Raw genomic sequence first — 23,657 nt, forward strand, 5'->3', positions numbered from 1 at the left:
ATAAGGGTTAGGGTTAGGTCTTCAGTTTGTCCTGTTTTTCTTTCTCTCTCTCTCTTGCTCTCACTCTATCCCTCTCATTCTCTATCTCTCTCATTCTCTCTCCCCCTCTTCATCTCCCTCTCTTGTTGTAACCAATTACATGTAATAAAGGCATGTTGATAAACAGTAATTATGTGCAGTTCTATATGAGCCATCAGTCTGATCATACCGACCTGTGATGCTGTGATGCTGTAATTGTGTAATAGTGTAATAGCCATTTATGTTCTAGCATAGAATGATCATGTATAATGTTTAATTACTGTGATTAGAGATCAACATCAAAAGCATCAGGAATCACCAGGACAAACATTGTAAATGCAGCAATGTCTTCAACAACAACCCTCTATGTGCTTTGGTCTCAATAAAGAATATCCCATGTTTAATCATGACCATAATCCCAGAACTAGATGTGACCTTTTATCCTTTATGAAAATGGCAATGCTCCTACAAAGGGAGTGATCTTTCTGTAGACAACATTCTCTGGCATCATCATCATTGTCATCATCATCATCATCATTATTGTTGTTATCTTTGCCGGTCTGTTGTGCCAGGGGCTGAACACCTGTATGTGTGTGTGCGTGCCTCTCAGCCATCCCTCCCATGTGCTGGGCAGTTGAGAGTGATGCAGCGAGACCACAATCCTTTCAGATGAAAAGGAGGGCAGGGCAGCATGATCAGGAAGTGGTTTTGCTGGAGAGAGACCGCATGCGTGAGGAGCTCAGGGCAGGTGCACAGCCGTGGCCTCTGTGTGTGTGTGTGTGTGTGTGTGTGTGTGTGTGTGTGTGTGTGTGTGTGTGTGTGTGTGTGTGTGTGCAAGCGATAGCGAGAGAAAGCGAGATATGTTTGTGGGGGGGGGGGGGCGGGTGGATAGAGTGAGTTGAAGGAGAGAGGAGATACTCTACATAGAGAGAGTAGGAGAGAGGGAAAGAGAAAGACAGAAATGTCTGAGGGTGAAAGACACCTTTCCACAGAGCTCTCTAGTATAGAAGGCTATACATATGAATTCATTTCATGACACAAGTAGTCAAATATAGTGACAGGTAATAAATAATAGGCCTATACATATATAGAGAACTCAGTAATTAATGACAGAAAACCTTTTATATACAAATGTATATGTCCATTTATTTTAATTGCTTTTAAATAAGAATATATATATATATATATATCACAACATAAAAAACATTATTGTTACAGTATTAAAAAGTTAACTTTGATTTCATTAAAGATGAAAGGAAGTATCTGCAAGGCAAATAAATCATAATGATAATTGACTAGGTGAGGTAGAAATACAAGATTCCATTGTCTCATATGCCTTGAGCCCTGAAATATGTTACATGTACGTCCATGTTTAATATCACTGTATAAACAAAACCAAAAGCTGGCACTAGGAACTGAAATGACGGTAAATTATTTGAAGTAGAGCCCTAGAGACTGACATGCACCTTTGACCTATAGTCACGGACAGACGGAGTGGTCTGGGAAGGAGGGACAGGAGAGTAAATGCTGCTATTTCCTCTGATTGGTAATTGGGAAAATAAGAGGCATGATTGGGTCATTTCAAAGACATTAGAGAACAAAGATGTGCCTAAATTAGAGTCTTTGGAGAAAACTGTTTGATTTGCTCATGGAAACGCACAGCCCTTTACTTGAAAGAGCAACACAGTGCATGACATACGCCCCCTATAAATCAAAAATAGAGCAAAGGTTTGGTATGTTACACATAATTCAGCAAAAGGAGAATTTGTACAGTCTTGTCTTAGGAACAGTATTTCACATTTCCCTCCAATGGAGTGCATCCCCTTGCATTTCCCATTACTGTGCTAAGAATGTAAAACATATGGTAGACATTTTCAGCAACTGCTCTCATGGTCTATTTTTAGGTCTATTTTTAGAACCAATAACCATATTGCTGCATTAAGTAATAAATGACGAACTAACTACCCATGATTACAGGCTAACATTCTATCACTCCCTCTCCAGACATCCAGTGATTCTATAGGACTTGTCATGGTGTTTGGGGAATATCACTATTCACCCCAATGTTTTTTCTCACCTTTTGGTGAAGGAATATAGTTTTGTATAACATAGCCAACATAAGTGCTTTATCTTGACATTACAAATGAATCAACACTTAAACGTACAGAACCCTTATACAGCTCTTGCAGCAACAGCAACAGAAAAAGACAGCAGACAGAAAGACAGACAAACAGTCAGAGGCATCATAGCATGAAGCAGCAGTTAAGACAGACATACCGACTTCTAAAAAGTCAAACAGACAGGACACATGTAATACAACATCATTGTCAGAGCTACCCCACATGTGGGGTTGCCAAATAATGCTGGTGACATCCAGTCCAGTCCAGTACCTGGTAAAGAGACCATCCTATGCCCTAAATTGTCCAACAGGGCAACCCCAAGGTCTTTGATTTCAGTGCATTCAGCAGAAGCAAAGCAAAGTGGTCTGAATAGTGCCCCATCCAAGGAGACAGTGCTGTGTTTGATTCCAACTCAAGGCAAACAACATTGTGACCTTGTTCAGATTTTCCGCTCTTCCCAAAACAAAGTATCACTTCAGGACAGGCATCTGCAAAGACTGTCACATGTCACATTTCTCAAATGATTAAGACTAATGTATGAGAAGTTACAGTTCAGCCATTTTGAAAGTCTGAGGACATTACACCTGTCTTTTTCTTTCTCTCTCTCTCTCTCTCTCTCTCTCTCTCTCTCTCTCTCTCTCTCTCTCTCTCTCTCTTTCTCATTCATACGCTATTCCTTCCTGATAATTCTTTATTTTCCCCCTCAGTCTTTATTTCCTTACTTCTTCCCTCACTTTGTTTTTTCTCTCTCCTCCCATCAGTGTTTTTTGCAGGTGTACACCTCCTCCTCCCTGACACAGGTTTGACACTCCACATGGCAGCACCAGCGCACCTGGCAGTGGCAAGAGAGAGTGGTGAGGCGCATAGCCGTGTTGTAGCCTCGCCCACAGCACAGACTCTGGCAGCTGGTGTCCTTGGCACAGGAGCGTCCGGCTGTGCCTGGGGAGTATCGGGAGGGCCTGCAGAAGCTGGGGGAGTCCTCCAGAAAGACTAGGTCAGTGGAGCGGGGGCTCTGGCCATGGCGGCGGGGTCCCGCCAACTCTGTCTCCCCAGTGGCAGCGTTGGTGACACTCAGCACGCGGACAGCCGTGTCATAGCGGAACTTGAGCAGCCGCCCGGTGTCATGGAACGGAGACAGCTGTTTCCAGCAGGTCCGCACCGCGCAGGAGCCCGAGACGCCGTGACACTTACAGGTTGTCTTCAGCCCACTCTTCACAGCCTGAGAGAAAGAAAGAGAGAGAGAGGGAGAGAGAGAGAGAGAGAGAGAGAGAGAGAGAGAGAGAGAGAGAGAGAGAGAGAGAGAGAGAGAGAGAGAGAGAGAGAGAGAGAGAGAGAGAGAAAAAAAAAGGTGAGGGAGGAGAGATGTCAGTTTCTTCAGTCTGATTCATTAGCGGTGCTCTTATCTTGGGTATCTAGACAGAGTGAACTAGTTTCCTGCAGGGTGGGTTGGTGGGGTGCAGGCAGGGCGGGGGTTTGGGCGGATGGTCTGGGGCTAGTCTGCCTTTACCTCAGCTCAGTCCGAATGGTATGATGATGGATTGAGGGGGACTGTTCAGCATGCCATATTTCATTCATCTGACATCTCTCACTTGGACAGCGCCTGCGGATTTCAATGTGTTGAAACTAGCTCTTTCTGTCTGCCTCTCTCCTGTCTCTCTTTTCTGAAGCCTGGGGCAATGGGGACCAGCAGCACAGACAGTGAAATCTCTCCACTCTGTTCTTTGTGCATGTGTGTGCTTACGGAAAACGGTTTAAAACAGTAAGGGCCGGTTTCACAGACAAGGCTTAAGCCCTACTCCTGGACTAAATCACGCTTTCAATGTAGAATCGCCATTGATGATGCTTTTTAGTCTAGGATTAGGCTTAAGCCTTGTCTGTGAAACCGGCCCTAAGAACGGTACTGTGTCAGTATAGTGGCTAGGGATGGTGATTGCGTTGCCTTCGGTCAAAGGTTCACTGAGCTTGATGGTGAGGGGTGGGGGTACTATGGCCACCACTGGAGCACTCAGCCACAGAAAGCCTCTGACGAGGTGGGGGCCAGAGACAGGTCATGTGGCATGGGGGTCATTCAAACAAGGAGGGGGGAGACCCAGGGGCTACTTCGGGGTTGAAGAGTTCTGCTGAGTTCCGCCCTGCACAGGTATGAACCCCTCAGGGGCATCTAAGAGCATTACTGCTGAGGGATGAGGGGGGAGAGTGTTGTGAAAAAAACAACCACCTCCTGTTTTTGTTCACAACGACTCCTGGCCTCTACTGAGCCATATAAGTGTAAGGTGAGAAAAACACCAAACTCAATAAAGATAAGATAAGACAGAGCTCTTCAGTTCGTCCTGTTGCTCTTCCCCCCCTCCCCCCCCCCCCCCCCCTCCTCTCTCTCTCTTTCTCTCTCTCTCTCTCTCCCTCCCTCTCTCTCTTTCTCTCTCTCTCTCTCTTTTCTCTCTCCATCTCTGAGGGGTCTACCTCAGGTGTGGTAAAGGAGCGGAGCCCTGGGGCTGGCTTGTTTCTAAGCTACACACATGGTGGTTATAAACATTATGTGGATTTATGAAGAGCACTGAGCAGGACCATACAGTATGTGGGAAAAAATGCTTGCTCGTATATTAAAAGAGGCCACAGTTATAATCGTTCTCTCCCGACAGGAGACCTTTAATTTTCTGTGGGCCCGCACAGCAAGCTTTATCATGCCTGAGAACACCTGGCTCCAGGGATCCAACAAGCGTCTGTCTCCCAGCTACACTGCCTCGCCCATTGGCTCTTTATGTGCCAGGGTTAATGAGAGGGGGAGTGGGGCTGGCACTGGGTGAGATGTGGATGGGGAGCACAATCCAACCTCTGATTCATAGGCATTCGACTCAAGCAATTGTAACGGGTTGATCTTTTGTGTAGCTATTACAGCCTCAGATATTTATGCCTTGAGCTTGGGAGGAAACTGCATGGTATAGCCTATCAAATTATGCAACATGATATTATGCCTTTGCTAAGCCTTTGAGTCATTGGGCTACTGCTAGTATTTCAATAATGTACTTCTTAATGTGTGCTTCTTGTAATGTTTTAGGTCCAATATATATAACTTCATTTATTGTATTCATTTTTTTTTTTTTTTTTTAGCTTGTCCGCACTGTCAACACACACTCACTCACTCACCCTGACTCCAACATTTATGTTGTGTGAGTCGATCTGAGCCCTCAGGTCTTTGCTGACCCTCTTCTGGCCGAGAAACTTCTTGAGAAATTTGGTGCTGTATTTCAGGTTGTCACCGCAGACCCCCCACTGCCATGCCTCTCGGTGCTGCAGGCCGGGGGAGTCGTCGCACGTGCACCTCTCCATTCGGCCCGAGCTGCACGCTTTGGCCAGCGCGTGAGACAATGCCGCTGAGGACACTGCTAGTAGAAAGGCAGTCTCCTTGAAACCTGAATGCACAAATACATGTATTTAATGTAGATGTATTTAACACTTCAGATGTAGAGTTACTAACCTACCGAATCTAATCAGGTAAGGACCACAATAGGCCTTGGCCCACAATAGTTGCTTTTTTGTCGTCAGTTTTCCCATTATATGTTGCGTTGTGTCGTGATTCCTCTGCTAACATATCATGTTGGTTTCGCACTGTTATTTGCTTAGCCAAGAGCCATCACTTGGGTGTATTTTGATCCAATTAATTATTATTTTGACTTGGAAGGACTTTTTCCCAGATGAAAGTAAGTAATCACGCCGCCCTTTTCCTCTGGGAACTGGGCGCTTTTCCGAGATAAAAATAACCACCAGGCCCTGGTAGACTCTGCCGCACCGGATTTTTTGGCTCTCTAGTCCTTCATTACCTCCTTGTTGACCTGTTCATGGCTCCTCGTGCTGATATCTTCAAATGCTCAAGGGATTTAAAGATTACAACGTGGATAGGGATAACCCTATTCAGTTATTTTCAGATTTTTACCCTCTTCAGAGACCAGTCATTTCACACCTATAGGCTGCCTACTATAGGCCTATTTGTCTAAATGTGCTATCCTGAAATCACCTTCATTCACAGAATTTAAATCTTTTCTGAATGTTAGCCTTTCACATTTTACTCAATTTACACCACTGCAGTTGACAAAACATAAATACATAGCCTAGTATCATGTGTACATTATTGTACTTTCTACTGTACTGTATCAGACATCAGGCATTAGTGTTATGGCATGTGTCACAACCAAATGTTATGTCCCTTATTTAATAAAAACATCGGGCATTCTGTAGCACGACATATTCTCAGCCTACCTCTTTTCAAAAGGCTTCCACGACCGTCCAGGCTACAATTCCAGCGCTCATTCCGGAATTGATAGCGGCACTCCAACAGGCTGATGCGCACTGATTCGCGCAGTGTCTCGGCTAAACCCGGCTCGCGGCGACAGAGGCGCTTCTGCCGGCGGGTCAGTGTCATCTGCTCACATTGCTTCAGGTGAGCCTTTCCCGTTGGAGGTTCATTTGAGTACGGTGCAGGTAAAAAGACCAAGGGCTCTCGGCCTGTCAGCCTGTCAAAGGACACAAATAAAGTAGAATGGTTAGTTGCCTTAATATGATGTGTCAATCACTGTTCACATCCACAATTCAATGTATCATACCTGGTCATCTTTACAAAAGCCTGCAATCTCATAACTAGCTGAAATAGCTACAATAAATAGCTACACTCTCATAACTGTCCTTAGCAATGTGTTTGAAGAAAACGTACAGCAAGCCTATGCTGCCTAGCGTGCTGGGAATAAATATATGACACTAAATTGACTAATGACTACACAACTATGTGCCTTTCCTTGCCTAAATTGCGCAATTCCATAGGTTGATAATCAAAATTACATCTAGGCCTAATGTTATGCAGGCAATTTGGTTAATTTTAAAACCTTTACGCACCAAAAAGGCTATTCTTATGAACATGTATGCATGTCTATAGTAACACAATGTTGATTTACGCGCAGCTCATATAGCCTACTTTATCACAATTTCAGGTTAAAATGTTTTCCTTTGTCCATTCAACTCTCATTGGCCCAAGGAAAGAGAAAACATACTTTTATTGAATTACCATTGTATTTATTTCATTTTTGGAAGAAAATTCTGTTCAGTTCTCCCAAAATTAGACTAATATTGTGCGATAATTGTATTTAAACGTGCGAGGTCGAGACCGTGAGAATCGTGTAAAAACACTACATAGTAGATTATCGGACTACTAATCTTAATTATTCTGCTCTGATTGTTATCTTCATGATTACAATGTCGTAAAGATGCACAGGTTAGAACTATGCTTGGATAGCCTGTCCATTTGGTGGCCAGGCTATTTGCATATGTATTTGTATTTCGTTTACTTTTAGATTTAAGAAAGTTGCGAACATAGATACTTTCTGTTGTAACCGAAGTTTACCTTCAACATATGTGCATACATTAAATATGACAACAATTGGTCTACACTTGCGTGCGTAATTACGCATAGATGAATCAAGGAACATCACAGATTTCAATTGTGACTGTGCATACATGCATGCATTATTTCCTATAGACATCTCTGTTATACTGTTACTAGCAATCAAATACAGCAATAAATCTAAATGTGGATACATTTAATGATTTGTAGCTGACCCGAAATAAGCTGCAGTGTGCGAGTGGAGAATGCAGAGTGCAATAAGTCGCAGTAGGCAGGCGGTCCTTGGGAGCCTGGAGCACATGATGACGGGTCGGCGCTGCTCTTCATCTCTCTCTCGCTGATTCTGCACCGAGAAAGTCTGTGCCGGCGTCTGCCCGCGCACCTCCTTAAGTGGCCCACACAAACCCGGTCCACCGCAAGGCAGGCGCGGTCCCAAGGGAGGCAAGGCCTCTGGGGAGCGCATCGTGTCACACACGCTCATTGGACCCTTTCGTTGCTCCGCCCCATCTATTGAAACACCCCCCACTTAGATGGAAATGACAGGTAGGCCTGTAGCCTGCCTGTACCTGTGATGAGCAGTATTTCTGTTTCAACAGTAGTGCATGTTTATAGGCATTGAGGTTGTTACCTCATTAACATCACGCTGTTTAGTCCCTTAATTGTGTCAGAGTGGGACATTAGCCTATCAACCAAACATGACTGCTCATTTACATGTGAATAAGAGTTTAGAGAATGTTACCCTTAGACTGTACATGTACACACATATACACACACTTTAACTTTCATGTCCATAGTATGCTAGCTGAGACCACTTGTAGGCTACAACATACATACGTTTGCTGGGGTCTGTGGATAAAGTTAGATTGACCATATGTCAGATTGTATAGATTTGTAGGTTTACGCCATTTTGGCCATCGTATTTACACCAGACTCCAAAATACGCCTACTTTGTGTGATTATATGCTGTATATGCTAACTTCTTCAATCAACCCCCAAATGGATTCTTGACTCAATATTATATGCAACCCTCATACAATATGTGAGAACATGCCTGCGTTTGCACGTCTAGGCATATGTAGAAATAAATGGCATGTTGTTTGTGGGGCAATTTCAAACACTTGAGCATTGTAAATACATGACAAACACATTGCTTATTGTTTACTTTACACTATTACCCAAGTGGACTGAATGGAGACTAGAGATCATTGCTACAGCAAGAATAGAGCACCATCTGGTGGATTAAATCTTAAGTAGGCCTCAACGAAATTGTGAGAACTTCTAATGACCCCCAACTATCAACATTTACGCAGAAACTGAACCTTTATGAACCCCCACTATTTCTGGGTTTATAGGATCTTTGTCTGGACAATAGGGTGGGGCAAGACGTACGTTTGGGTGAGCTGAGCCCACCCCTGCCCGTAGACACTGCCAGGGCAAGAGGCAAGTGTGGGTGGGCTGAGACTGAGCCCACCCCTGCCCATAGGATCAGTTGTGTTCCCGGTGGATCAATTAACTAACATCACAGACTGAAAATGATTGGATCAATTCAAAGGTAGACAAAGTAGAAGGGTGCCCCAAGCTTTATATTATAAGTGCCGTATTGGTTCAGCTAGCCTACCGTATGGTTGGGCTACCCATCATCACTTGTAAACAACTGTCTCTCCTGTGTTTGTCCTGTTTTTGCATTTGTATTTGTACTTGTTCTGTTCATGTAGCCTATATGTGAAAAAAGCATAAATGCACCTTCTGTAAATGCCAAAACAAATTCCTATATGTGTCAAGCATAATGGCAATAAACGTTATCTGAATCTGAATCTGAATCTGAATCTGAATCAATTGCTTGCCATAATGAATGTAAAGCCATTCACATGAGTAACCGGTTGGGACTGTGTCTTGTCCCATGATGATGGGTTGGGCCTAGTTCGACGGGGCAGGGATGACTTGTCAACGCCCGGAGCCCCGGAAACCGCCCGGCCACGGGGCGGGGATGGCTCTGATCCGACGGGAAGTCTCGTCTTTCATTTTGTAGGGCAAACCGGAGGAGGAGTTTTTGAAAACCACCGCCCTAAAATTAATATTTTGAGCAGCGATTGGGCAGCAGCGGTGGAAGGAGGGTTTATGTGACTTGAACGGACAACACGATTGGTGAAGATCTTGCGATGTGTAAGGTCCATGACGCGGCTTTCTTGACGCTTGTGAAAGACGCCATTTTGTTGTTAGTGGTGAATAGGAGCGTAAAAGAAAGATCGAGAAACCGCCACTAAAAGGTAAATATATGAAGCTAACGTATATTAGATGTTTCGGTATGTTTTTATTTTCATAACACTGAAATGTACACGTGTGTACCTTTTATAATGACCCGACGGCGAGCTTTCGCATCGAATTGTGGTCTGTGTCACACAGAGCACGGAGCCTCAGCCACCGCGGCTACAGAATGTCAACTCGCCTGTCAAGTGGCTGCAGACCGTTTGGCGGTTTAATCTGTTAGCTAAGATCTCTGTCTATATATATTTGACAGTACATGTTAGCAGACCAGTATTGATTTGGTCGGAGTTGCTGTTATTCGAGCTCCTTTGACCAAATGAGAGCTGGCTAGCTAGTAAGCTACATTACTTGCTTGTGCTATGCTAGCTGACAAGTAGCTACGCCTAAATTGGTCGGCTAGCTTTGGTTGAAACCGTGAACCGAATTAATTAATATTGTCTATATGAGTCTAGCTTGTCATTCCATCATTCCTCCTTCCTCTGCCCATTCCGATTGAATCCTAGGTTTGGCTCAACATAGTTAGCTAACCAGCTAGGTAGCAAACACAAGAAGGGTCCTGCTGAAACTGGTTGTCAAATACCCACGGCGTTTCAAATGAATGTAGTACATTCCGCCATATATATGAGTGAATACGTTATAGTTAGTGTCAAATGGTTGTACTAACTAACAACCGAACCTTCTAGCTACCTATCGGACAGACGTGATTGCTAAATGTCTGATGAGGCAGGACACATAGTACTCCTTTTAGTTGTTCATTTTGTAGCTAGATCGTTCCTTTGAAGTGTGTCAGATGCACTCATCTCGGGTGTATTACTTCCATACTAACATCCATGTCTTACCTGTTCTAGTGTTCTAAATGATTGAGCTCTCCAGGAATCTGCTGCTGATTTCCATGCATTGTCTGAATGAAACATTTGTTTCATTAAATCTTAATAATACCATTAAGATCCTATCAGTCCATTTTAGCCAATGGACGACCAATGATCTTAGTGTAACAAACTTTTTTAAACGGATCTATCTGTAAGTTAAACAAGTTTTCCAGATGTCCCCACATAGCCTCTTGTTTACCCACTTAACTGAAAATGATCCCTGTTGATACCTCAAGTTAATGTGACATACATAATCTTAACGTCAATATTGTCACACTCACACAGTACTTGGCTATATAGTATTGTGTACTCGCTACCTTTGTGTTAGAGAAGTAAAGACCTTTAAGTCATCGGGATTTTGTTTGCATCGCTTAATGTCAAAAGCCAGTTGCAGATACAAGATTCAAGGGATTTTAGCTGATTGTTGAATACATTGAAAAAATATGCTGGATGGATAGTGATAGATATGCCCCAGTCATTTGGCCTGTCAATTATTAATCTCTGCTGAATTTTTCATGAGCCTCTCCCTCTGTAACCAGCACCTCTGTGAGAGAATGCTGCTCCAAGTAAACACCCTCTCAGCCTGTGCACCCCCAAATTCCCCATCTCAACGCCCATTATGGCCCTACCACTTGGTCCTGGTGCTTTTTTATGTGTGTTATACACATAACTTCCTCCCTCTGACTTGATCCCCCTCCCACACTCTCCAACCCCCACGGTCTTACCATTCCTGTTTCCTCAGAGGACCACGCATATCTAAGAACTTCCTCTTGCTAGAGGAACAGGATGGACATTTTGGATGCAAATTAGCTGTCAGGTCTGTAGCAGCTGTGAAGTGTTAGCTGTCAAGTATTGGGATGATGTAATTCTTAGAGAAGTCAAAACTAGGTTTTCCAGTTCTGAAAGTTTCAGGGAAGCACATTGTGAAGCTCTGACTCAAAGGAGGTACACCTACATACTTAAGCTACCATCACAGGCCTTGATGTCAGAACTCAAAACCTCTTCAGCTTTTGTTTGTCAAATAGTTTCTGTAAATGGTTTCCATTTCAGAGAAGTGTGTGTAGCAGGGTTTCCACACGTCTTTAATGTGTTACAGTTGTAGGCCTACAGAGTTTGTTCGTTATTGCAAACTCAGCCTGGAGTGTAGTATTATGACGACGTGTCTACCGTACACCATCAACTACAGGTGATTTTAGTTGAAGGGGTAATTTGTAGCGATATTTCCATGTCTTTCTGGGGCAAATGCTGTCTGGAAAGTGCAGTCTGCATGTGCTATATCTGGCGTGATGGAGTAATTGTCTGCCCGTCTCTTCTGGTTAATTCAGCAGTGCGTCTCTGCTTACAGGTGTGCCGTTACCTGTCTCCTTTCCAGCCTCTAACTCGGGTGGTTGCTCTTTCCTCTGAACGCTGGCCTATATTCTCCACATCACTGGCCTCACTGTTAGCTTTTGCTTCAGTTTGCAAGGCACTACCAGGTCCTCTATTACTCACCGTTGGTGTACAAAACCATCCTCCCTCACTGAACTCTCCACATGCTGTGTATTAATGAGCCAGGGAATTTGAGTCAGGATTTTGTCAGTGTTAATAGCCAGTTTTCTAAAACAATTTGTGATGGTGTTTTAGACTAAATAATAGGATTATTTGTGCTTGACAACTAGGCTCTATGCCTATGTTGAAAACCCTAATTCTGAATGAAGGACTCTACTATTGTAGCTTTTTTGATAGCACAGGAATAGCCTATTTAGAACACAAGTGTATCCTACTGTCATGCATGTTAGCACATACTAGGCCATCATATTTTAATGACTCTAGTTCAGGGTTGTCACTGTCTGAGCCTGTTTACATCCTCATTTGACTGGTAGCGCTGTTGAGCAATGCATGCTAAGGATCAGCAATGGGGAAACAGTCTCTGAGTGGGTGTCTCTGTGGTCAGTGCTGTGGCTGTCACATGATCCATCACTCTGCCCCAGGTTACAAGTAAACAGCTGTCTTTCAGAACAGCACTAACCTGTAGCTCCATCAGCGTGCGTGCGTGCGTGCGTGTGTGTGTGTGTGTGTGTGTGTGTGTGTGTGTGCGTGTGTGTGCGTGTGTGTGCGTGTGTGTGTGAAGAGAGAGACCCAGAGGCGCCGCTATGAGGGCCCATTGTTAAGACACTAAGTCAACACAGACAGGGACTGAATGCGTTTCTCAGCACTTTCTCTCCCACTCAGGAGTTGTATTGTTTCCATTCATCAGAAACAAGGAAGCACAGTCTGAAATCATATCCAGGGTAACAAACCTTCATTAATTTGCAAAAAGATGGAAACTATGATTAAAATGTTTGTGTGTTGTCTCTGTCTCCCTCCCTCCAGATTAGCCAAGATGGGGAATGTGTTTTCAAATCTGTTTAAGAACCTCTTTGGTAAAAAAGAGATGAGGATTCTGATGGTGGGGCTTGACGCTGCTGGTAAAACCACCATCCTGTACAAGCTCAAACTGGGAGAAATCGTCACCACAATCCCTACCATCGGTGAGTCCCCTTTTTTTTTTTTACATCTCCCATACCCTTATTCTCCTTCACTTCTCAGCCATACAAACCCTCCCACAATGTCCCCCCACCCTATAGATATTTTTCTACTCGTGTCCAGAATTTGATGTCATGCTGTCTAGGCTCCTGTTTTCTTTTTCTTTGCTGTTGTCTCATGTGTAGGGGTGGAAATGAACCTCATAAACTCAGCCATGTACTCCCTCAGTCCCCTCCACCTCCTCCCTCCCTGCCTGCAATCACTGTCCACATGCCCAGAGAAGCTGCCCTAAGCTGCCCCCAGGCTCTAAAGTAATGAGAGAGAGAGGCCCTGTTAAGGCCATATCAGTCATTATATATGGATGTAGCCTATACCTTTAGAAGACATGGCCTGGGTTAACCCATGTCAGCTGCAGAGCTCCTGCAGGCAATGCACTGCAATGCCACTCTTGTCATAGTGATTTCAAATGGGAATGCATGTTCATTGCTTAATAATCTCCAATTAGTCATGCCTCTGCAGACAATATTACAAGCGTCTGATGACCGTACATTTTACTGCAATGTGTTGTACAGGTAAAAGGTACATTATGATTAATTTTGTTTGCATATTTTCTTAATGTAAATTTGTGAACATGTCTATACAGGCAAGGAAAGCATGCCTTTCGGTATGTGTATAATGACAGAATGACCAACTGTTGCACAGTCTCTTGGAATGTTGTTGTCCTCTTTTGACCCCGGCATAACAGATTTTCCCATACGTACCCCTGCTACCAACACTTTCTCTCCCTCTCCACAGGTTTTAATGTTGAAACGGTAGAATACAAGAACATCAGTTTCACAGTGTGGGACGTGGGTGGTCAGGACAAGATCAGGCCTCTGTGGCGGCACTACTTCCAGAACACACAAGGTGAGCTTTAGCCACAGGACACTGTTTCCAGAGCTCTCTGTAAAACTAGTCAAGAGCAGTCTGTGAAACAAGCTGAAAGAGCTCTCACAGCTAGTTTTACAGACTGCTCTTGACCCAACCCCTCATGAATTTCTCTCTCTCTCTCTCTCTCTCTCTCTCTCTCTCTCTCTCTCTCTCTCTCTCTCTCTCTCTCTCTCTCTCTCTCTCTCTCTCTCTCTCCCCCCCCCCATCCTTTTTACTTCTTCCTCACTCATCCCCTTTCCCTTCCAGGTCTGATCTTTGTGGTGGACAGCAACGATAGGGAGCGAGTGAACGAGGCACGAGAAGAGCTGAATAGGATGCTGGCAGAAGATGAGCTGAGGGACGCTGTGCTGCTAGTTTTTGCAAACAAACAGGTGAGCTTCACCAAGACACTATTTTTGGAATTGGTAGTGGTGTTGTACATTTCTATTGCAGAATGTGGAGAAACCTAAAGAATAGACTTACTCTGGACTAAGATCGTTTGTGGGGGGCCTAAGATATTGATGTGTTCCTGTTTTAACCATGTCTTTCTCCGTCCACTCTTCCAGGATCTGCCCAATGCCATGAATGCTGCGGAGATCACAGACAAGCTGGGTCTGCACCAACTGCGCAACCGCAACTGGTACATCCAGGCCACCTGCGCCACCAGTGGGGACGGCCTCTACGAGGGCCTGGACTGGCTTTCCAACCAGCTCAAGAATGCAAAATGATCCATCATTCCATCGTCTGTCTGCCGTCTACGTATTTGTCTGCGTCTGCGCAGTGTGATGGGCGACAGCGCTGGTCCCAGCCCCCTCTCCCCTCTCTTTCTCCTTCTGTCTTTCTCTCACTCCATCCCCTTGAACCATTTGGGGCTTTGACCAGTGCTACCCTGCATGTGCGTGTGTGAGTGCAAGCGTTTGGGTGGATCTTAATGTGTGTGTGTGTGTGTGTGTGTGTGTGTGTGTGTGTGTGTGTGTGTGTGTGTGTGTGTGAGAGAGTGTGTATGTGTGTGTGTGGGTGCATACATGTGAGCTGGGAGTGGGAGCAGCCCTGCTGTGCCTTTAACACAGTCACTCTCACCCGAGGAAATGGCAGCATGGCTAACTCTCTCAAGCGCCTCGCCCCCTATCCCTCCCCTCCTGCCCCACCCTCAGCGCATCCCACGGCACCGTGGTTTTCACAAGGCAAAGAAAGACCAGAAAGACGCTAAGTCTTATGTGTAATCTGAAAAATGAATAAAGTTTAAGAATAATCCAAAAGAAAAAAAAGATCTGATTTACATCCACCAGTGTTGAGCTCTGTTAGACACTTGTTAAACTGTTGGTTTAGGACCCCACACCACACAACGAAATAATCTCAATGTAACCTGTATCAGGTTGGAAAAACAAGACAATAAAAATACCTTTTCCATCCTAGATCCTTCTTTGCATTCTTTTGAAAATCATGCTCTGTGGTTCTATGCCCAACCCCAGTTATGGCTCTCTCTCTTTGAACATTACCCTACTTCTTTCACTTCCCTGAAACCCTTGAGTGATGCCACCGTTCTGCATCTGCTCAGTTTTGTGGTTGAGAGTCCCCTGTTTTTGTCTTACGACAGTTGCGCTTCTTGGTTGCATCTGGAGGGCTTAAGGGTCTGCTGCTTTTGAGTGAAAATTATTATAAGATGCATCATTTTATCACAATCATTCAATCTTCATAGGGTGACTCAAACTTTTCTGTTGACGGTTATCAAAAGGCAACAGTAACCAGCTGCAGACCCTGCAGCCCTCTGAGATCGACTTAGTTTGTATATTGCCTTCCCAACTCCACCTCTTAAAGCTATTGCTCTATATTAGTATCTAACTTAACAAGTGATGCTGTTCTTTTCATGGGGCCTTGTGAATTCATTGATATGGTTTAACTGAGTGAGTGATCCTGACTGGGTGTGTAAAATGCAATAAATTATGTATGTATGTGTGTGTATATATGTTTGAGTGGTTGTGGGTAGTGCAGTGTAGTCACAGCTTTGTTGGGGTGTGTGTGTATGGTGAGAGGTGAGTTGGGTGATGTCAGCTGCATTCCTGTCCAGTGAAACAGCGAGGCCTTTTGAGAGTTGCTCCCACTCTGGCTTTCTACTCATTTATTTTTCTTGTCTACTTTTTAGTTTTTGTTAAATATTATTTTGATTTTCTTTTTGTACAGATTACCTGGTTGAAATGGTTTAGCATGAACTGATGAGCCAGATGTGCAGTCTTTCAATCAAATGCTTAAGAATCCTTTGGGTTGACTTATTAAGGGCTGGTTGTGTTGGGTTAGCATGGGGGTGTTCGCTTTGCAGAGCTTGGCTGTCTTGCAGGGCATGGGGTGACCTATTTGGGGCACTTGCCACGTGTGCTTACAGGGCACCCTTACTGTTATCCAATTTATCATTGTGCTGTGTTTTCAAGCTCTCATGGCATTCAAGGTGTTAAGCTTTCTTTAGCCTACAATCCAAACGTATTGATGTAACACAAATGCTCGGCTTTATATTTAGTTCGCTATATATGTAGTCAGGGTAGCTATCCCAGTTCATTCAGCACAGGTCGATTCACATCTTCCCCTTCTCTACATGTGATGACCAGCTTGCACAATACAATACAGTACTGTATAATGACATGAAAGGTTTGTCCATCGACCTCTTGTCCATCAAGCAGCAGGGGGAAAAGCTAATCCTAACTTCTCAGCACCCATCAGCAATTATGCACTCATTGACAACTCTCATCAGCATTGCTATAGTAGCTACACCAGCAGACAGTAGGGCGGGGGTTATCCTTTATACAGCTTGATAATTGATTCAAAAACGGAATGGTTTTCAGTACATCCATATATTCCAAAGGTTACTGCGAATGTTGTTGAGAAACCTTTAGTACACTGTACATATCCCCTGCTGATTGAAGGTGACCCAAAGGTCGCGATCCCACACTGACCTCTCAAGGGAAGGACTGACCTTTTCCCTTTTTATCTCTGTACAACTGGACAGTTAGTTATGTTTTTTCGTTATATAAATGCTCCAGATTCAGCAAGTTTCAGCAAATGAATAACTCTAATCTCTTTTGGCCTTTTTTCTGTCATGATCTTGTAGAGTTAGTGCTAAAATCCATTGAGTTGAATGATGAGCATCTCCTATGGTATATGGCAAGTAATTAAAGTGTATATGAAATCCTGTATGAAAATGTATTTTAACTTGATGATTTCATTTAGCTACCCTTGTTCAGATGTGAAGCTTTAATTTTTTAGATAATTTCTCTACAGATGACACAAGGTGTGTGTGCATATGTATTTTTCTTTTTCTTAATGATTTCCCTTTGTTTTTAGCTTTTTTAACCCATCTTGTAACATCTGAGAAATGCACTATAATAAAGAGATCTCTATTACAAACCCTGTCTGGCCTTTTAATTACATGACTTGAAATATGATTATATAAACTGGGATTAGAATCTTAGTTCAGTTCCACAATTTAAGTCATAACTGAAATCTCCACCCTGGTCATATACCCGTGTCTCTGGGAACCCTAACCTAACCTCATCTAGCAGTTTTAGCTGTGGGTGAAATTACAAAGAAACGGTGGATCCCAGTAACTATTATAATGTGTTCACCAATAATGCAATACTCCTCATGGCCACGTAGTGGCGCTGTTGGGTGGCCTTCAAAAGAAGTGGACTATGAAAGCATAATCGGAGTAGGTTTGTATGTTTTTATTGTGCAGCATGCAGCAGTGTTGCAACAACCCACTGTTATGAATAATTTTCCCATGGAGAACATTTCCAGCTCCTAAGACCACTTTTGTCATTTTTTGGAATCTGCAATAACAGGATGATCTCCAGCAATACTATTTCTCCATTTCCTTAGATCAGGCAGGTATCCTTTTGGGCTAGTCTTTCATTACATGTCAATATCCAAAGAATGTCTCTCTGTAGAGCTAGTTGAAACAAGTGTGACAAGAGTATATACACATATTTGGTGTAGGAAAAAATAAAAGCCTGCTGCAATGCTGTGATAGTCATTTCAGATATTCAATACCATATGATGCTGATCCAAGGATAAGAAGTGGTATGGTAATCTATAAGCACTAATAATGATGGTTATGCACATTAGAGTAGAGGTGTGACTGCATTATAACTTAGTGTGCCCAGTGGCGTACCGCAAAATCCCGAGGCCCACCCGCAAGGTGGCGGCGGGGGCCCTTTCGCAACGGAGGTTAACTCAAACGGATGTAGCGGTACATTTATTTTAAGGCTGCATAAAGCCTACAGCATCTAGACCGTATGGTTGGCCTGGACAGCTATCAGCTACAGCGCGCTGGCCGTTTACTCAGAATCATTCTGACACCGTATGTGTGACATGTGACATGTCCATACACAAACGGCAACAAGAACAGACCGACAGGCTACACACCACCCCGAGTTAATTTGATTCATAGATTAATAAATATCTCGAATAATATAAAATAATAGGCTATTCTTACCTTTAACAATGACCAAAACGTCCTCTCCTCCTGGCATTAGTCTGTGCGAAGTCCTTCACTATGTAACATAGTTGTTTGTTAAATCCATTTGACGCGCGCGCTGGCTTTCAATGCTGAGAATCGCTAGTCTGGAGAGTCTGTCCTGGGACATGGTGCTTCTCAGATAGCTTTTGATAATTTTGAGTTTTGAAAACGATCTCTCGGCCGGGTCAGCCTGCCAGCTGCAGTAACACTGACCTCCACAGCGGTGCAACAGGTGCATCCACGACGTTCGTCCCTGACCCAGGGCTAACTGCATCCCTACCCGCGTTAGTCGCAGAAGCTGCTTTGGGTCGGTTTGTGAGAAAATATGACATTTTGGGAAGTTTCGCTGCATTTTGTTACATTTTATATTGCTCTTGCCGTTTTTGCGCACCACTGAGGTACTTTCGCGTGCTCATTTTTCTGCAGGGTCTTGTGTCTCGCTGCCTAAATTTTTTTTAAATAAAAAAGTTTGTATCGTAGTGCCGAGAGACGGGAGTCGGAGGCGGCGTATCAAATTACAAAGCTAAACGTTTAATGAAGAACATGAACGATTGTCAACAACACACTCAAGCAGTAACTGAATAAACAACTCGGGTACCACGCACTTAACTGTCCGTGCGGAACAATACTCCCAACCCACCGTGGGTGAATTATGTCAACCCACCACAGTATCCAATGTTAGGGGGCCCCCTAGAGGCTGGGGGCCCCCCCGCGGTGCGTCGCTTGCGGGCCCGTCCCCTACGCCACTGAGTGTGCCGTGCAGTTTGATTTAGATTTTTCATTGAATAGATAGAGATATAAATATAACGGCAAGCAGCAATGGGGTGTGTTCCTACAGATATGCCCCCATAACCATAAATGGGGTGAGATTGACAGACACGGGGTAGATCTACAGACAGGTTGTAGATTGACAGATAGGGGGTAGACCTACAGGCAGGGGGGTAGACCACTCACCTAATATGGGCCAAGTTGAACTCATGATATACTAAGCTATGATATTATGAAGTACCCTAGGACCACGGGCCTGTAAGGTACCAGTCACCTAATTATGGCCTCATATACATATGCTATGATGATAATATACACTAAGCGTAAGTACGAAAATGCATTGTGGATTAACCTTCCCCAGTTAATGACCATGTTGTATAGTTTATGTCAAGCATTTCACTACTTATAATGTGCTTACACTATATTCTGCAAGCCTAGCATAGTATGCCAACCCCATCTGACTGAATCAGGTAAAGCGGTCATGAGAACATGAGTTTTAAAGTGCTATATTAGCATTAGCCTTAGCTTTTAGCCAAAATGGTCAAATTTTAGAGGCCTGTTTTTTTAGATATCTGGAAATGCTTCAACATGGTTGTAGCATTGTTAATCAGACATGGGAGGTATATGTTTTGAATATATTCATAGAGTATGTTAAGTGATATGAACCAGAGAAAAGTTTGTGTAGGCTCTTTGTGTACGTAGTAGTAGGAACACTAAAAAGTTCTACCTGCAGCTGTGGTCATACCCAAACATTCTCTATCCCTATCCCCGTTGGTGATGCTGGTATTTTAGCTTTGTCAGATTCAAATACACAAGCTTGAAAACATCTTTACTCCATTTCATAAAAGGGAGGATATGAGATTCAACAAAGTTGGCCTTCAAAGTTGGAATGTTCTTCATTATTTTGTTGTATGCTTTACAGAACTCCCCTTGAGAAATAGTGACAATATCAAAAAAGGGAACAGCTAACAATGGGGTATCCCCCCCCCCCCCCACTGCCCCAGTTCTTGCCTGTCTGATTGACAGGAGACACATTGAGGTCAGTTCCCTATGGCAACTCACTGGTCCCCCTGGAAACATGCACACCTGTCAAGCGTGGTAGATTTTCATTGTCTACAAGTGTCTGCCACACTGCCTTCAAGTAGGTTCATGACACAGTGATGTTGATCACAAAGGAGACGTAGCGTGTTCTGTCCATTTGTTAGGTGACAGCCTCTCTGGAGCTTTGGAGTGTAGATGATCATATTCACACTCACACAGCACACCATTTTTATTCTTTAGTATTCACAGAAACATCAAATGGTTCTTTCTCAGTATGCACCTGGTAAGGACCATCTGGTACTGGTACAGTATTGGAGCCGTATCACCATGGACACATAATATGTGAAAGTCGAAAAACCCCTCCCTCTCCTCCTCTTCCACCTCCTGCACTCACATTTCCATGATTGCTTTTAGTGTGCCATCAGGGACCAAATGAGATAATGAGCGTTGCTGGACCAATCTTGATGATTCAATTAGTCCCTTTGACGTTCGTTGGGGTATTAGTGATTTGGGATGATCATTATTTGAGCAATCCTGTGTACATATGGGTAGGGGGATTGGGAAAGGAAGGGTATCATATGCAGATTAAGAGCCTTCCACCCCCTCTCAGGAAAGACAGCATATACAGGATGAATAGACATGGCTGTCATAACTAAAATGACTCTCAGAGATAAGACCTAATAGATGTCTCAGTCTAAAATGCGAAATGGCGACAGGCTGGTCCAGTGCAGCTGCCCCTTATTGTCCTCTGTGACCTTTCCTCACAGATACACAGGCTTCTTATCACCCCAGAGGAGTACATCTGACAAGACCAGCATGGGCCTGCTGTTCTGACAGCAAGTGAGATGACTTCACTTGTCGGTCAGTCTGATATGAGTGTGAGGTGAGCCAGCCACTGACTGAGTGAAAGCCAGGTGCCTGGGCTGAAGGGATTGTCAGGTCCTTTAGTTAAGTTGGAAAACTCCGAAAGAACTGGTAATCCTAAAGGGCATAAATGGAAGAATACTTGAACTGCCAGTAAATTCTCAACCCTAAATATTACAGGCCTCTTCTTAAGAGTATGTAATCTTAGCTGTATGTCTGATATCTGAATCTGAATCTGAATCTGAATCTGAATCTGAATCTGAATCTGAATATATTCTCTCTCTCTTTTTTCTCTCCTCCCAATCCAGCCAGAGAGCATTGCCAATGAATGGAGGCATATTCATCAGGCATACTCACCCTAAAGTCAAATATGTTCATGCTCCAAGCTTCTACAACTGTGTCATCCTTAGTACTACCTATGATAGATTATGATTATCATATCAAAGCTATACCTCAAAATAATCCAAACTGTAAACCTTTAATTTAATCATTTAAAACATAAAATATCATCAAATACCTACCAAAGATCATGCATAAAATGACTTAATTTGGAGTAGGCATATAGGTCCTCTGTGTAACTCTTCACCTTGAATTTTGCAAGTGGTATAAATCCTTGGAAATGTAGATAATTATTGTCTGAATCATGAAAAAGTGGTATACACCCATGAAAAAGGTTTTTAACAACATTTTTGTTGAGGAAAGAAATAAGGAACAGATTAGAGGAGAATAATCAGATCCATAAAATAAGCAGGTTCCCCTCTAATAATGGGAAAAAAATGATAATGATCTTGTACTTTCATGTTGAAAATCACATACGGCTTCTGTGTAACTTTATTTTTAATATAGTAGTGCTATAATTTGAGATGGTGAACTTCAGGATACATTTTTTGGGGGGAGTTTTAAAAACAAAGACAGAGTAATAATCTAAGTGTCACATGAGTAATTCCTACATGAAAACAGAGCAGATAGAGTCCCCACTTTACAGCTAGAGAGAGAGAGAGAGAGAGAGAGAGAGAGAGAGAAAGAGAAAGACAGAGAGATGGGAGGTGGAGGGGAGAGTAACCCTTCATATCAGTTGTCTACTTTCATCATATCTTTCACAAATTGTCCATATTTCTCTGCCATTAAATGATTGGCATGATTGAGAAACCTCTCGTTGCTCCTATTCAGATTTTAATTGGATTGATTAAATCAGTTGCTAATGGTCAATGATTGTAATTAGAGATTATACAGTGTTGTAAGACTGGTGTGTGTATATGTGCGTGTGTGAACATGTGTGCCTGTGTGTGTGTGTCGCCCACCTGAAGGGAGAGTAGCGGTAGGTGTCACCAAGTGCTGACAACCCCACGTCTTTATACCAGATCGCTAAAAGTGAATTAAGAGACACAGACACAGCACCTCTTGCGGGGTATCATATAGGGGTAGTGGTGGTCTAGTGGATATGAATGAATGAATGAATGAATGAATGAATGGTCTTTATTGTCATTGCTATAGTACAGGTACCAAACAACGAAATTTGGGAGGGGTGGCTCTCCTGGTGCTAGGAAAGAAAAAAAAAAAAAAGAAAAAAAAAAAAAGAAGGGAAAGGAGCTGGTTTACATAAATAAAGGCTATGTACACTATCCACTATACTATACTGTACAGATAAAACGACTAGGGTTGTCATATTGCACATAGTGTTATTGCACATTCATTTAAAGTGTCGCAGTTTGCAGGCTTGAAATGTACACATTTGTGCCTCAGCACTACACCTGATTTTTTCAATCCAGCAGCTGCCATCAATCCGTCCAGACTGTCCAGGGCCCAGAACCTAGTTCTTTGCTGTGTTCAGGGCCTGGATGGCCCTGGGGTAGAAGCTGAGCTTCAGTCTGTTTGTCCTTGCGGCCATGGTCCTGTACCGCCTTTTCGAGGGCAGCCGGGCAAAGTGTTCGTACCCAGGGTGGGTTGGGTCTCTGGAGATCTTGGAGGCCTTCCTGAGGCAGCGTGTGTTGTACAGCTCTTCCAGAGAGGGGAGGGGGGCGATAGTGCCCTTGAGTAAGGCACTAAAGGGCTCTGCACACAGCGTGCGATTTCTGTTGGCGTCAACGTTCCATTTTGAAGTTTGAATGGAAGTCTATGAGAACATCGCATTTACCCACACACGGCCCCGATTTTAATCGCACGGCGAACATTCGATTCCATTCATTTTGAATGGGACAAAGCACACGTCGTGCGAGTTTTGTCGCACTGTCAAATTTGTGCTTTTCCCATTCAAAATGAATGGAATCGAATTTTCGCCGTGCGATTAAAATCGGGGCCGTGTGTGGGTAAATGCGATGTTCTCATAGACTTCCATTCAAACTTCAAAATGGAACGTTGACGCGCAACAGAAATCGCACGCTGTGTGCAGAGCCCTTTAGCCC

General features: G+C 43.6%; 2 protein-coding genes across 2 annotated transcripts; one reads left to right on the forward strand and one right to left on the reverse strand.

The window, feature by feature from the left end:
• Positions 1-2,895: 2,895 nt before the first annotated feature.
• On the reverse strand, positions 2,896-7,828 carry wnt9b (wingless-type MMTV integration site family, member 9B; the record flags this gene model as incomplete). Its single annotated transcript, XM_080522361.1, has 4 exons — positions 2,896-3,357; positions 5,283-5,548; positions 6,393-6,646; positions 7,743-7,828. 4 exons carry the CDS (start codon positions 7,826-7,828, stop codon positions 2,896-2,898), a joined length of 1,068 nt encoding a protein of 355 aa, XP_080378487.1.
• Positions 7,829-9,717: 1,889 nt separating this feature from the next.
• Positions 9,718-17,465, forward strand: arf2a (ARF GTPase 2a). Its single transcript, XM_080524275.1, has 5 exons — positions 9,718-9,794; positions 13,014-13,171; positions 13,962-14,072; positions 14,343-14,467; positions 14,642-17,465. The coding sequence occupies exons 2-5, from the start codon at positions 13,024-13,026 to the stop codon at positions 14,801-14,803; spliced, it is 546 nt and encodes a 181-aa protein (XP_080380401.1). The 5' UTR covers positions 9,718-9,794; positions 13,014-13,023; the 3' UTR covers positions 14,804-17,465.
• Positions 17,466-23,657: the final 6,192 nt, after the last annotated feature.

Source organism: Nansenia antarctica (genome assembly GCF_963989245.1).
Source record: "Nansenia antarctica genome assembly, chromosome: 2".
NCBI lineage: Eukaryota > Metazoa > Chordata > Actinopteri > Argentiniformes > Microstomatidae > Nansenia > Nansenia antarctica.

Excerpts from the sequence above, each read along its gene's own strand:
- arf2a (XM_080524275.1), top strand. The coding sequence starts at position 13,024 with ATGGGGAATGTGTTTTCAAATCTGTTTAAGAACCTCTTTGGTAAAAAA. Across the intron at positions 13,172-13,961 it reads CACCACAATCCCTACCATCG|GTTTTAATGTTGAAACGGTA; the intron begins GTGAGTCCCCTT and ends CCCTCTCCACAG. Across the intron at positions 14,468-14,641 it reads TAGTTTTTGCAAACAAACAG|GATCTGCCCAATGCCATGAA; the intron begins GTGAGCTTCACC and ends CCACTCTTCCAG.